The 11,027-nt window shown below is 36.8% G+C and overlaps 1 protein-coding gene across 1 annotated transcript; it reads right to left on the reverse strand.

The window, feature by feature from the left end:
• Window positions 1-451: 451 nt before the first annotated feature.
• LOC122609054 lies at window positions 452-787 on the reverse strand. Its single transcript, XM_043782116.1, has one exon. It carries the CDS (start codon window positions 785-787, stop codon window positions 452-454), a length of 336 nt encoding a protein of 111 aa, XP_043638051.1.
• Between the last annotated feature and the right edge of the window lie 10,240 nt (window positions 788-11,027).

Below are 11,027 nucleotides of genomic sequence, written 5' to 3' on the forward strand. Positions count from 1 at the left end.
TGGTTCTGCAACAACCTTGTATTTTATTTAGCATCAATAAATAAAATACATTTGAAAATTACAACTTGGTCTCACCATTTTTACTTTGTTGTATTTACTTATTGCATTGTCTTTTTCTTATTGTCACTTGCTAAGTAAACTAACTAAGGACTTGGTATACATTCACTGTAACTGGTCATCTCCAGTTCAGTGTTTATATTGCAAAGAAATCTCACCATTGACATAGAGGTGTCTTCAGTTAGTACCATCTCTTGAGTTGGGACTTATAGAATGTTTCTTTCCATACCCTTTGGTTATAGTATTTTTTTCATCTGCCTTTTGTAGGTGGTCTCCCTTTTGGCTGCCAACTCTCTCCTTTCTTCTAATAATTCCAAGTTAATCCTGAGTTGGCTTTCATTTTTTTCTTCAGTGACTGCTCGACGGAGCATGTGAACGCTTGCTTCTACTAGTATCATTGCTTCTGATCCATACACCAAGTTGAATGGTGTTTCTCTGTTGCTTGCTTTAGGTGTTGTTCGGATGCCCCAAAGAAGTTGGTGCAATTCGTCCAACCATCCGTCTTGGCATCTCCCATCCTTGCTTTGATTCCGTTCATGATTACTCTGTTGGTTACTTCTACTTGTCCGTTAGCCTGCGGGTGGGCTACTGAAGTAAAAGACTGTTGAATTTCTAAGTTTTCGCAAAAGCTTCTGAAAACTCCTTCCCAAAATTGCTTGCCATTGTCACTCACAATTACTCTTGTTATTCCAAATCTTGTCACTATTTGCTCCCACACAAACTTCTCCATCTATTTTCCTAAGATTGTTGCCAAGGGTTTTGCTTCCACCCACTTGGTAAAGTAATCTACTGCCACTACCAAGAACTTGAGCTTTCCGGAGGCCTTTGGGAAAGGACCCATGATATCGATTCCGCATTTTAAAAATGGCCATGCTGAGGTGACGGGAATCATTTCATTCTTGGGGGCTTTGGGAACCGGAGCGTGTATTTGGCATGAGTCGCAACTTTGAATTTCTTCCATTGCATCTTTGTGCATCGACGACCAGTAATAACCTAGAGATGTGATTTTTGCTACCACAGTTCTTGGTTCGGAGTGTAGTCCACAGGATCGGTGATGTATTTCCCTTATGACTTCTCTTGCTTGCTTCGGGCCTACGCATCTGAGATGGGGCCCTAAGTATGACTTCCGGTACAGCACTCCATCCTTTAGCGTATATTGAGGGGCTTTTCTTGCCTGGTCCCTATCTGTTGGGAGTGTTCCTTCTGCTAGGTATGTCGTTATTGGAGTCATCCAAGTTTCACCCTCTTCTTCAATCGTGGCTGTTACAATCTCTTCTTCAATGGAACTTTTCTCAAGCATTTCTACTAAGACTTGCTTAGTAAGGTGTGCAAATGAGGTAGACGCTAGCTTGCTCAGGACATCGGCTATTTTGTTCATGTTTCTGCTAATGTTTTGTATTCGAAAAGACTTGAACTGTTGTCTCACTTCTATTATTTTCTCTAAGTATTTCTTCAATATGGGCTCTTTTGCTTCATATGTTCCATCCACCTGGAAAGCCACAATTTGCGAATCTACAAATGCATGGATGTGCTCTACTTTCATCTTTTTTGCGATCCGGAGACCTGCAAGAAGGGCTTCGTATTCTGCTACGTTGTTTGAGGCTTTGAGTTTGAAGCGTAAAACATAAGTAAATTATTGCCCTTCCAGGTTTGTGAGTATCAGACCAGCTGCGGAACCATCTGCGCTGGAGGCTCCGTCAGTGAATAACTTCCACGATTCTGCTCCAGACTCTTCTTCCACTTCTTCAACCTTTTCTTCTTCGAAGATAATCTTCCTTTTAGCCTTTGGCTCTTTGGAGGGTGTTTCTGCCAAGAAATCTGCAAGTATCTGTCCCTTAACAGCATTTCTTGGTTGGAATTCGTTTTCATGCTCCCCCAACTCTACAGCCCATTTTGCCAGTCTCCCGGATACCTCTGGCTTTGTGAGTACTTGCTTTATTGGTCTATCTGTTAGCACCATGACTGGGTGTGCATGAAAATACCGATGGAGTCTTCGTGCTGCATGAACAAGGGCTAGAGCTTGCTTTTCAATTTCTGGGTATTTGGTTTCAGGGCCTTGCAAGACTTTACTTACGTAGTATACTGGCACTTGCCCCTCTTTTTTGTTTGTCATTAAAATAACACTGATTGTTTCTCCTGAGGTTGCCAGGTGTTTTATCAAATAATTGCACTATGGCTCGACCGGAGGTGTGAGTTGTGTTGTGGGTGTTAATCGGCAATTCCCTTACGGTCAGAGGGTCGGAAGACCGCTAAACGCCGGATGGTTGTTGGTCTAAGTCGATTTGGTCGACTTAGGGTTTATTTAGGGTTTATTCGGAGGTCGAATAAACTTGTGAGAGGGTTTTTTGTATCGAAGGTATAGCTCGTATGGTGTGTGTGAATATATATGATTTTGTGCCGTGAGGCTTCCTCCTCTATTTATAAAGGGTAGATAACTTGGAGAGGAGGGTAAGAGAATTACGGTAAATCTCTTCCTTCTTTGTGAATATCTTGTTTCCTTCTTGAGGAGATTTGTGGTAATCTTGTTACCACGTTACGTCCGAGTATATCGGAGCTTTAGTATATATTTAATAGATTATTTACAGGGGAGATCTTGATCCGATCTTTATTATATATCTCCTCGGAGCCAGGTATTCGTTACCTTTAGAGCTCCGAGGTAGTTATGCTGAGCGGAGGTCAAGCTCCGTCATGAGTATAAAATAGCTTTACTTGTACGAAGGTGACTTCGTATTCTGCTTCTATTTCAGATACGGAGCTAGAGCTCCGTGTGGGTATATCATCAAGCCCCCCAGTCTAATGGGTAGGTCATCCCTATTGAAGGCCATCTTAAACAACTTACGCTTATTGGGCCGACAACCATGGGATACGAATTGTATACGTATTCAACGGTTTTAGGTTTTAAGTAGTGGCTTTTGCCGAAATACTTTTTACTCCGTATAAATATTAAAACAAAAGAAATAATACCTTTTTTGTTTTTCCGGCGGCCGCGATTTCCGACGAGTTTCTCATTTCTTTCTCCATACAACTGCTCTGCTGCTTTGAGGTATGTGGCCGTAATTGAATTTGATTTGACCTGAATCTATCTTCCCGGAAACCCTAATTGCAGGTTATTTTTGATGATCTGCAGCCTTCATTGATCTATTTTGCCTCTTTATTTATCGATGTCTCGCATATAGATCTCTGTTTTTTCTGCTTTGATATATCTTGTATTTCCCTCTTTTTGGAAATTATGCTGCTGTCCCTGCTCCCTAGTGTTATTGAAAGTTAGTCATTCCCTAACATATTTGTTGTAGGATGGCTTTCAAACAAATGATAAACAGGCAATCATTTCTCGCTCAGTTGATTGTGAAGCCTGCACTTTTTCTGGATGCTTCTGAAGTCCCTCACTCGATGGTTTAACCCACAAGTGTAGAATAACAAGTCAAGAAATCACTAGATAGGACTAGTATTAAACGTTAAGTAAGCACTAGATTGGACTAGTATTACGATAAATATAAGTGCAAGAATATATATAACGTAATACGTACTTAAGCAATATAAAGATAAGCAAGTAAGTAAATGGTGAGACACAATGTAATTTTCAAGTGTATTTTATTTATTCATGTTAAATAAAATACAAGGTTGTTGCGGAACAAGATATTACAAAGTAAGTATCTAAACAACCTATGAATTACAAGTGATCTAATCTTTGCTAAATAAACTCTTTGATCGAAATACTTAAAGTTGTGAAGTATGACTGTTTAAATCGAGAGTATTTGAGCAAAGGCACCAAATTGCAAAAGTATGTAATTTGGACGAGGAAGTGACTTGGTATTTATAGGCAAAAAGAATAAATATAATATTCTTTTTGCCGTACAAATGTGGTTACATGCATTTAAGGAAATTATTTTAATTCCTTATTGATTAAAGTACAAGAATAAAGTCACATGATAGTGACTTGTCTTCTAATTAACCAACCACCTTTACATGTGTGTAAGGCTTTTAACAAAAGACAAATGGATTGTCCGGTTAAAGGCATGTAAAGGCATAAAGTCAATTCCTCGTAATCAATGTTCAGACTTGTAAGGTCTAGAACACTGACAAGGACTCCAGTCAGGAGATCTGGTAAGTCTTCCAGTGAGCTCCGCTATTTGTCAGACTTCTTTCTTCAGACTTCAGTCTTCGACTTCAGTGAGAATGTTTTTCAGTGGAAAGATCTTGACTGGAGTGAAGTCCAGTGAACAAATCTGGTGGAATCCAGATTTCTATACAAGTAAGTTGTTCACTGGTCTTCTCATAATTTATGGACAAATCTTCAGAGGGCTCCAGTAGTCACGTCTGGAGCTAGTCCAGTAAATCTGGACCTAACAAATTCCCCCTATTTGTTTAGAAATTATGCAAGGATTTTCAAGCTTTTATCTATACAATTTTGTGCTTGAAGAATCCTTGAAAAATTTTACTAAGTCTAATTTGAATTTCTGGAGAGCCACTTTATAGATCATTAGTGTTCCCAGTTTGTACATTTTAATTTCTAGACTTAATCTGGATAAGTACTTGTAAAAAAAATAGGAATTGCAACTTGTATTTACAGACATCAACCGGAGGAAAGTTACAATTTTATCAATATGAAATAAATACAAGTACAATATCAGAGTCAGGACTGTTTCTTTTCAGCATGCCCAGCTGGCTCTTCAGTGGCCTTCCTCTTTACACCTGGAGATGAAGATGAAGTAAGAGAAGTCCTTAGGCCCAGCTCCATCTCCATCAATTCCTTCCTCATCCATTCCTTGCCAATCCTCTTCATAAAGTATTTAACATCCTGGGAGACATCTTTACCCCTGAATGAAAGACCAATCTCTCTTAATTCTGACCACCCAAAAGCCCTGATTGAAGTGTCTTTTCTTTCATTAGTAAAGTTCCCTTCTCTGAAGAGTTTGACATGGAACTTAGAGAAGTTGTCATGATTTTCTACCAGATGGATCTCAGCACCCAGTATAGATCGGACATCAGCTCTAAATTGTGACAAATGTTCATACTTTTCTTTTGTCTGAGCCCTTTTCACCATTTCATCCACTTCCCTGGACACTTTTCTCTGTTCAGCAACTTGTTAAAATTTTTCTTTGTTTATCCTTTCAGTTGTGTTCAAGGGAATGAAGGTGCTAAGATCTGCATCTCTGGCAGCTTTGGATTTTCTGGCTGGTGCCTTGGGCAAACCCTTAACTTTCTTCCTATATTCATGCTCTAGAGAAGTTGCATTACTCATTACTTGTTGCTGGATATTTTTCAATTCTTCTCTTCTCTAGGCAATAAGGTCCAGTATGCTCACACCATAAATTTCAGAATCATATACTTGTTCATCCTGAGCATACATGGATCGAATATAGACGTCATCCAAGGCATCCAGACACTTCTTCAGCCTGGGATCATGCTTCATCTTCTTATAAACTTCAATTTGTACGCCCAACCTGCCAGTGTTAGAAATCCAAAAATAGTGATACATTGTAATTTAAGTTATGGACATACTTGTTGTTAAGTCATGAGTTGATGATTTCTAAGGTTGAGGGGCTAATAGTGTTAATTAGCATAGTTGGATAGTTTAGACTATAAATAGCCCTCAATTCCTTAGAAATCATAACTTTTGCATAACAGGGGCATAACCTGATCATAACATTTTTCATACCATTACACACACTTGATTCCAATTCTCTCTCAACACACACACAAACACCAAGAACACACACTAACCAAACACCATTGTTGATGTGAAGTCGGTTGATAAAATCGTGTTGATTACATTTGGTATCAGAGCAAACATCATTTTGATCTCGATCCATAACTGAATTCAATCACATTTCATCAAAAATCACCATTAATTCTGTTTTATTTCTGTTTCTGTTCGTCGTTTTGTTTTTACTGAAAATCCAAAAATTAACCTCTCAAATCACATAAAATCACAAATGTTTGTTCATCATTCAATTCCTCATAGTTAATAACACAATCCTATCAAGTTTCGTGTTCTAATTCGATCTGGATCAAAAGTTCAGATTGAGTTTTTGGCGCTAAAATTTGGGATTTGATTCTGTTGTGTTATAAGCTAAATTTTGTTAATCGAATCATTGCTGAGGTGAAAACAAACTGTTTGCAAGTGGTTTCATGTTCCAATTCTCAGAAAATCAAAAGATATTGAAGTTTTAAATATCGTCAATGGAGTTGTTCATGTTCAGAGGTTGAAGACGACTGTGTAAAGCTAAAACGATCTTAATTAGATCGTTTCAGTTTTTCTTTCCTTCATACTAATTAGACGACTGTGTCAAACGACTCAAATTTTGATCGTTTTGAGAAGTGTGGTTGTGTTGTGAAGAACTGATTTTGGCTAACTAATCATTTGGATTGGTTTTGGTCAATTCAATTCTTGAAAAATACACAAGTCTGAAGAGAAACCAAAACGATCTCTTTTAGATCGTTTCAGTTTTCCTAGAAAGAAGAACGATCTCTTTTAGATCGTTTCAAGTTTCAATTGAATTTTCTCTAGTTTAAAGTAATGCCTGAAGAGTTGTGTTTGGAAATCAAACTACTTTTGGGTAACTGATCTTCGTGATTGGTTTTGCTCAATTCAATTTATTTCATTTCATACCAAAACTCTGCCCAAATCATTTTAGAATACTTAGAATTTTTCATTCTTCTGAAAATCGTTTTAAGGTTAGATCGTTTTATTCCTATCTCAAAACAGATCGTTTCATTGTAATTCAAATTAAGATCGTTTCTTTCATCATTCAATTCAGATCGTTTCATTCTTATCTCAAAACAGATCGTTTTATTTTAATTCCAATTCAAATCGTTTCATTCTTACTTCAAATCAAATCGTTTCATTTTCATTTCAATTCAGATCGTTTCATTTCATTCCAAAATTAGATCGTTTCAGAGTTTTCCCAATTTCTTCAAAATCAATTCAATTCTCAACACAAATTAATTTTCAAATGACTACTCGTGAAGCATTATCTCTGGGTACTGATACAAGACCACTAGTTCTTTATCGTGGTAATTATGGACTTTGGAAGAAAAGGTTCATGGATTATATTGAACGTCAGACAAATGGTCACATGCTTAAGGACTCAATCATCAATGGACTTGCTATGCATCGTCATCCTACTACCCGCACTATTTTGACTCCTGATCTTTTAAACGCCGAACAAAGAGATCATACTGCTGCTGACAACAAAGCTAGGTCATGCTTGTACCAAGCACTTCCTGATGAGATCTATGGCTCAGTTGACTCTTACGACACAGCAAAGGAGATTTGGGATGAAGTTGCTAGACAAATGGAAGGTTCTGATGTAACCTCAACAATTCGACTGAAAAATGTCTTAACTGAGTTTGACAATTTTCAGAAATCTCCAAATGAATCTCTTGAGTCCGTCTACTACAGATTTTGCAATGTGATCAATGAACTGAGAAAGAACAAGGTCAAGAAAGATGAGATTGGGTTGAACATCAAGTTTATCAAAACACTTGGTTCCGAATGGGAAGAATATGGAACTCAAATCAAACAACATCAAGATCTGACCAAATTCACCATTCATACTCTTTATGAATCTTTCAAGTTGAATGAGAGCAAAGTTCTAAGCAAAAATTCATTCAACAAAGTGCCAGAAGTTGTATCTATTGATCCTTTGGCATTGGTTGTTGAAAGAAAAGTTTCTGAGGCTCTTAAAAGACAAATGACTGTTGTTTCTTCGTCTGATGAAGAGGGAGAAGATTACTTGGCTCCAAGAGATGGTATTCCTGATGAATTCTACCAAGCTCTTGCCACTGTGACCAAGCATGTCAAGAAAAAGTATTTCAAAGCGAGGCCAACTAACAACAATCTTCGAACTTCATCAACAAGTGCATTTCCAAAGAAGGAACAATATCATCACAAGAGTTTTGAACAAGGTGAAACAACTGGTTCCAAGAAAAGAGACAAGAAAGCAGAAACTGAGAAACAAATCATGGAGAAAGAAAAGACTTCTGACAAAAAGTGTTACAACTATGGAATTCCTGGTCATTTTGCTGTGGATTGCAAGCTGCCTCGCAAGAAGACTTATGAATATTACAAGCAGAAGATGCTTCTGGCAAAACAAGTTGAAGCCGATCAAGCCTCGATTGCTGAAGATGACAAGTAGTTTTTGCTCACTGATGATGAAGATGAAGATCTGTCTGCCAATGTATGTTTCATGGCAAGGTTGAGCAAAGACAAAGTGTTTGAGGCTGACAACACTGACGAGGAATATCCCGATGACGAGGTAAATCTCGACTCTACTTTTTCATCAATTAAGGATAAAGAGTCTTGTAGAATTGCCTTATCAAACCTGACGAATCATTACATTTCTTTAGCCAACAAAAACAAGAAATTGAAAAATAGCATTGTATTTTCAAAAAGGGAATACACAAAACTTCTTGAAGAAAATTCTAAACTACTTTTTGAGTATGATGCTATGAAACAAGAATTTCAAAACTATAAAGAACAAATGTTGGTTAAAGAATGTGAAATGAATGCGTCTCCTGACTCTAAGTTATTGGAAAAGTGTCATAATTTAGAAAAGACCATTATTGATCTTGAAAAGACCAATCAAGATCTTGAAGTTAAAAAAACCAATGAATGGCTTCGTGCAAATGCAAGACAAATGGATGTTGATATTCTTAATAAGAAGCTTCGAGAAGCTACACCAAAAACAATTGAACTTGAAAGAAAGTTTCTGATTTAAATCATAACTGTTTTTTAAAAGGCATTGAGATTGAAAATCTTGGAAGACAAATTGAGGAACATAAAAAGAATATACTTTTCTATCAAGAAAAGTTGTACAAAGTTGAACAAAACCCTCTTTTGGATTTCACTGCCTATTTCAATAAGTCAAAAATTGATAAATCAGAACTTCTTCTTGGGTTGGGATTTGAGAATATCACTCCATTGGAAAAAGCCAAAGACAAGATCGAACGCTTGTGTGATGAAAAGTTTTTGAGACTTGGTATGGTTCAATAATTCATACGTCCATTGGATGACGAATTTGAGACTGATGAAGTTGAGAAAATTCAAAAAAATAAATTTTTGGTTAATTATGACGCCATCAACATTTCTTACGTAATGAAAAAGTCATCAATTTTTGAATTAGAAGAGATTGAGTCTAATTTTCAAAACCAAGAATCTGTCGTTTCTCCACCTAAACCAACTAAAATGTATGTTTCATCCACAATTTTGGAAAAACAAATAGAAGGTTTACAACAAAAGGTGGAATCTCAACAAAACCTTATCAATAATCTAAAGTCTCAAAATCCGAATTCAAAGAATGAATCAATTGTTGTTGATATCAAGAAAGTCTGTGTGAATGTTTCTACACAAACTGATTTCAGTCTTTTAGCAGACCATTCCACTCAGACTACTTGTGTTTCATCTACTAGTTCCTCCACCTAAACCTTGACTGATCCTTTTGAATATTCATGTCAAAATACTGCTACTGAAATAGTTGATGATTATGTGCAATCTGATTTATCGAATGACGAACTTGCGCATAGTTTAGTTTTGATATGGTACAACTTTAGGTTTTTCACGTGTGAGTTTCCTGAAGAGTTAGTTGTTCACCCTAAGCCTTGTGCTAGTATAGGTGTTGCTACTTCTACTCAATTTTCTTGTGAAACCAAAGAAGCGTCAGTTCAAGTTGATTTTATTCCCGAGACAACCAATAGTGTGAAGTTGGAGAACAAAACTCCTGATTTTTCAAAATTCTCTCCGGTTTCACCATTTAACAAATCTGATTTTGATAAATTCATGGAGGGAGAATATGTTTTTGATTCTGAAACTGAGAAAAAGATTGAATCTACCAAAATCAAAGTTGAATCAAAAGAGGAATCTCCAAAATTGTTTTTCAAAGCTCCAACTTCATATTATTCAAAGAAACCCATCAAGACTGAACCAAAGACTGTCACCAAACCAAGAATCAATAAGTTAAAAACAAAGTGTCCTACCCCAGAAAAGCATGTTAAAACCAAACAAGATGAGACCCATCCCAAAATAAAATACAACAAAGTGAAACTTCTGGAAATCAATTCAAATGTTTCTTTGTCTAGCTCTCATTCTAGTTCAAATTCTAAAGTGTCTAAGTCTAGCTCAGTTTTAGTAACTAGGGATGCATCAAATGGTGCAACTAGGTATAGGGATAGATATGACTGGTTTTCTCATGATAAACCTAAGAAACAAGAAGTTTCCGCACCACCAAAAGAGTCTAAAAAGATAAAAGCGCTTCAAAACTCTCATTCTAATCTTCTTAATGCCAATCCAATAGGTGGAAAGAGCTTGATTAGTGAGTCTAAATGGGTAGCTAAGTCATTAGTACCTAAGATCACTAATGTTGATAAAAAGAAGAAAAGGCGAAGAAGAAAAGATGGTAGAAAGAAGAAGCATGTTTCTGTTGAGTCAAACAATTTATCTTTTAAGTCCTCTGTGTTAAACAATGTTAATGGTGCCAAGGCTAAGCCTAGTGATGTTGTAAACAATGTTATTTCTTGTTCTTATATGCATGGTTTGAATGCTGGTAAACATGTTACTTTTGATTCATGCGTTAATATTCGGTTGTTTAATCCAAATGTGCTTGTTGATAATGTGCTTGTTAACAAGTATGTTGACATGAAAGCATGTTTGTATGCATCTCCTAAGTTATACCCCCTGCATGTATTAACTAACCACAAAGGACCCGTCTTTAAGTGGGTACCTAAAGTCGGTTAAATTTTTGTTTGCAGGAAATAACCATCTGTGTATGGATACTCGATTCCGGGTGTTCAAAACACATGACTGGCAATAAATCATTGCTCAAGAATTTTGTTGAAAGATTCATGGGAACTGTTCGTTTCGGAAACAACAATTTCGCTCCAATTCTAGGTTATGGAGATATTGAAAGAAACGGAATTGTCATCAAGAAAGTTCATTATGTTGAAGACCTGAGTCATAACTTGTTCAGTGT

The sequence above is a fragment of the Erigeron canadensis genome, chromosome 7 (assembly GCF_010389155.1).
Source record: "Erigeron canadensis isolate Cc75 chromosome 7, C_canadensis_v1, whole genome shotgun sequence".
Lineage (NCBI taxonomy): Eukaryota > Viridiplantae > Streptophyta > Magnoliopsida > Asterales > Asteraceae > Erigeron > Erigeron canadensis.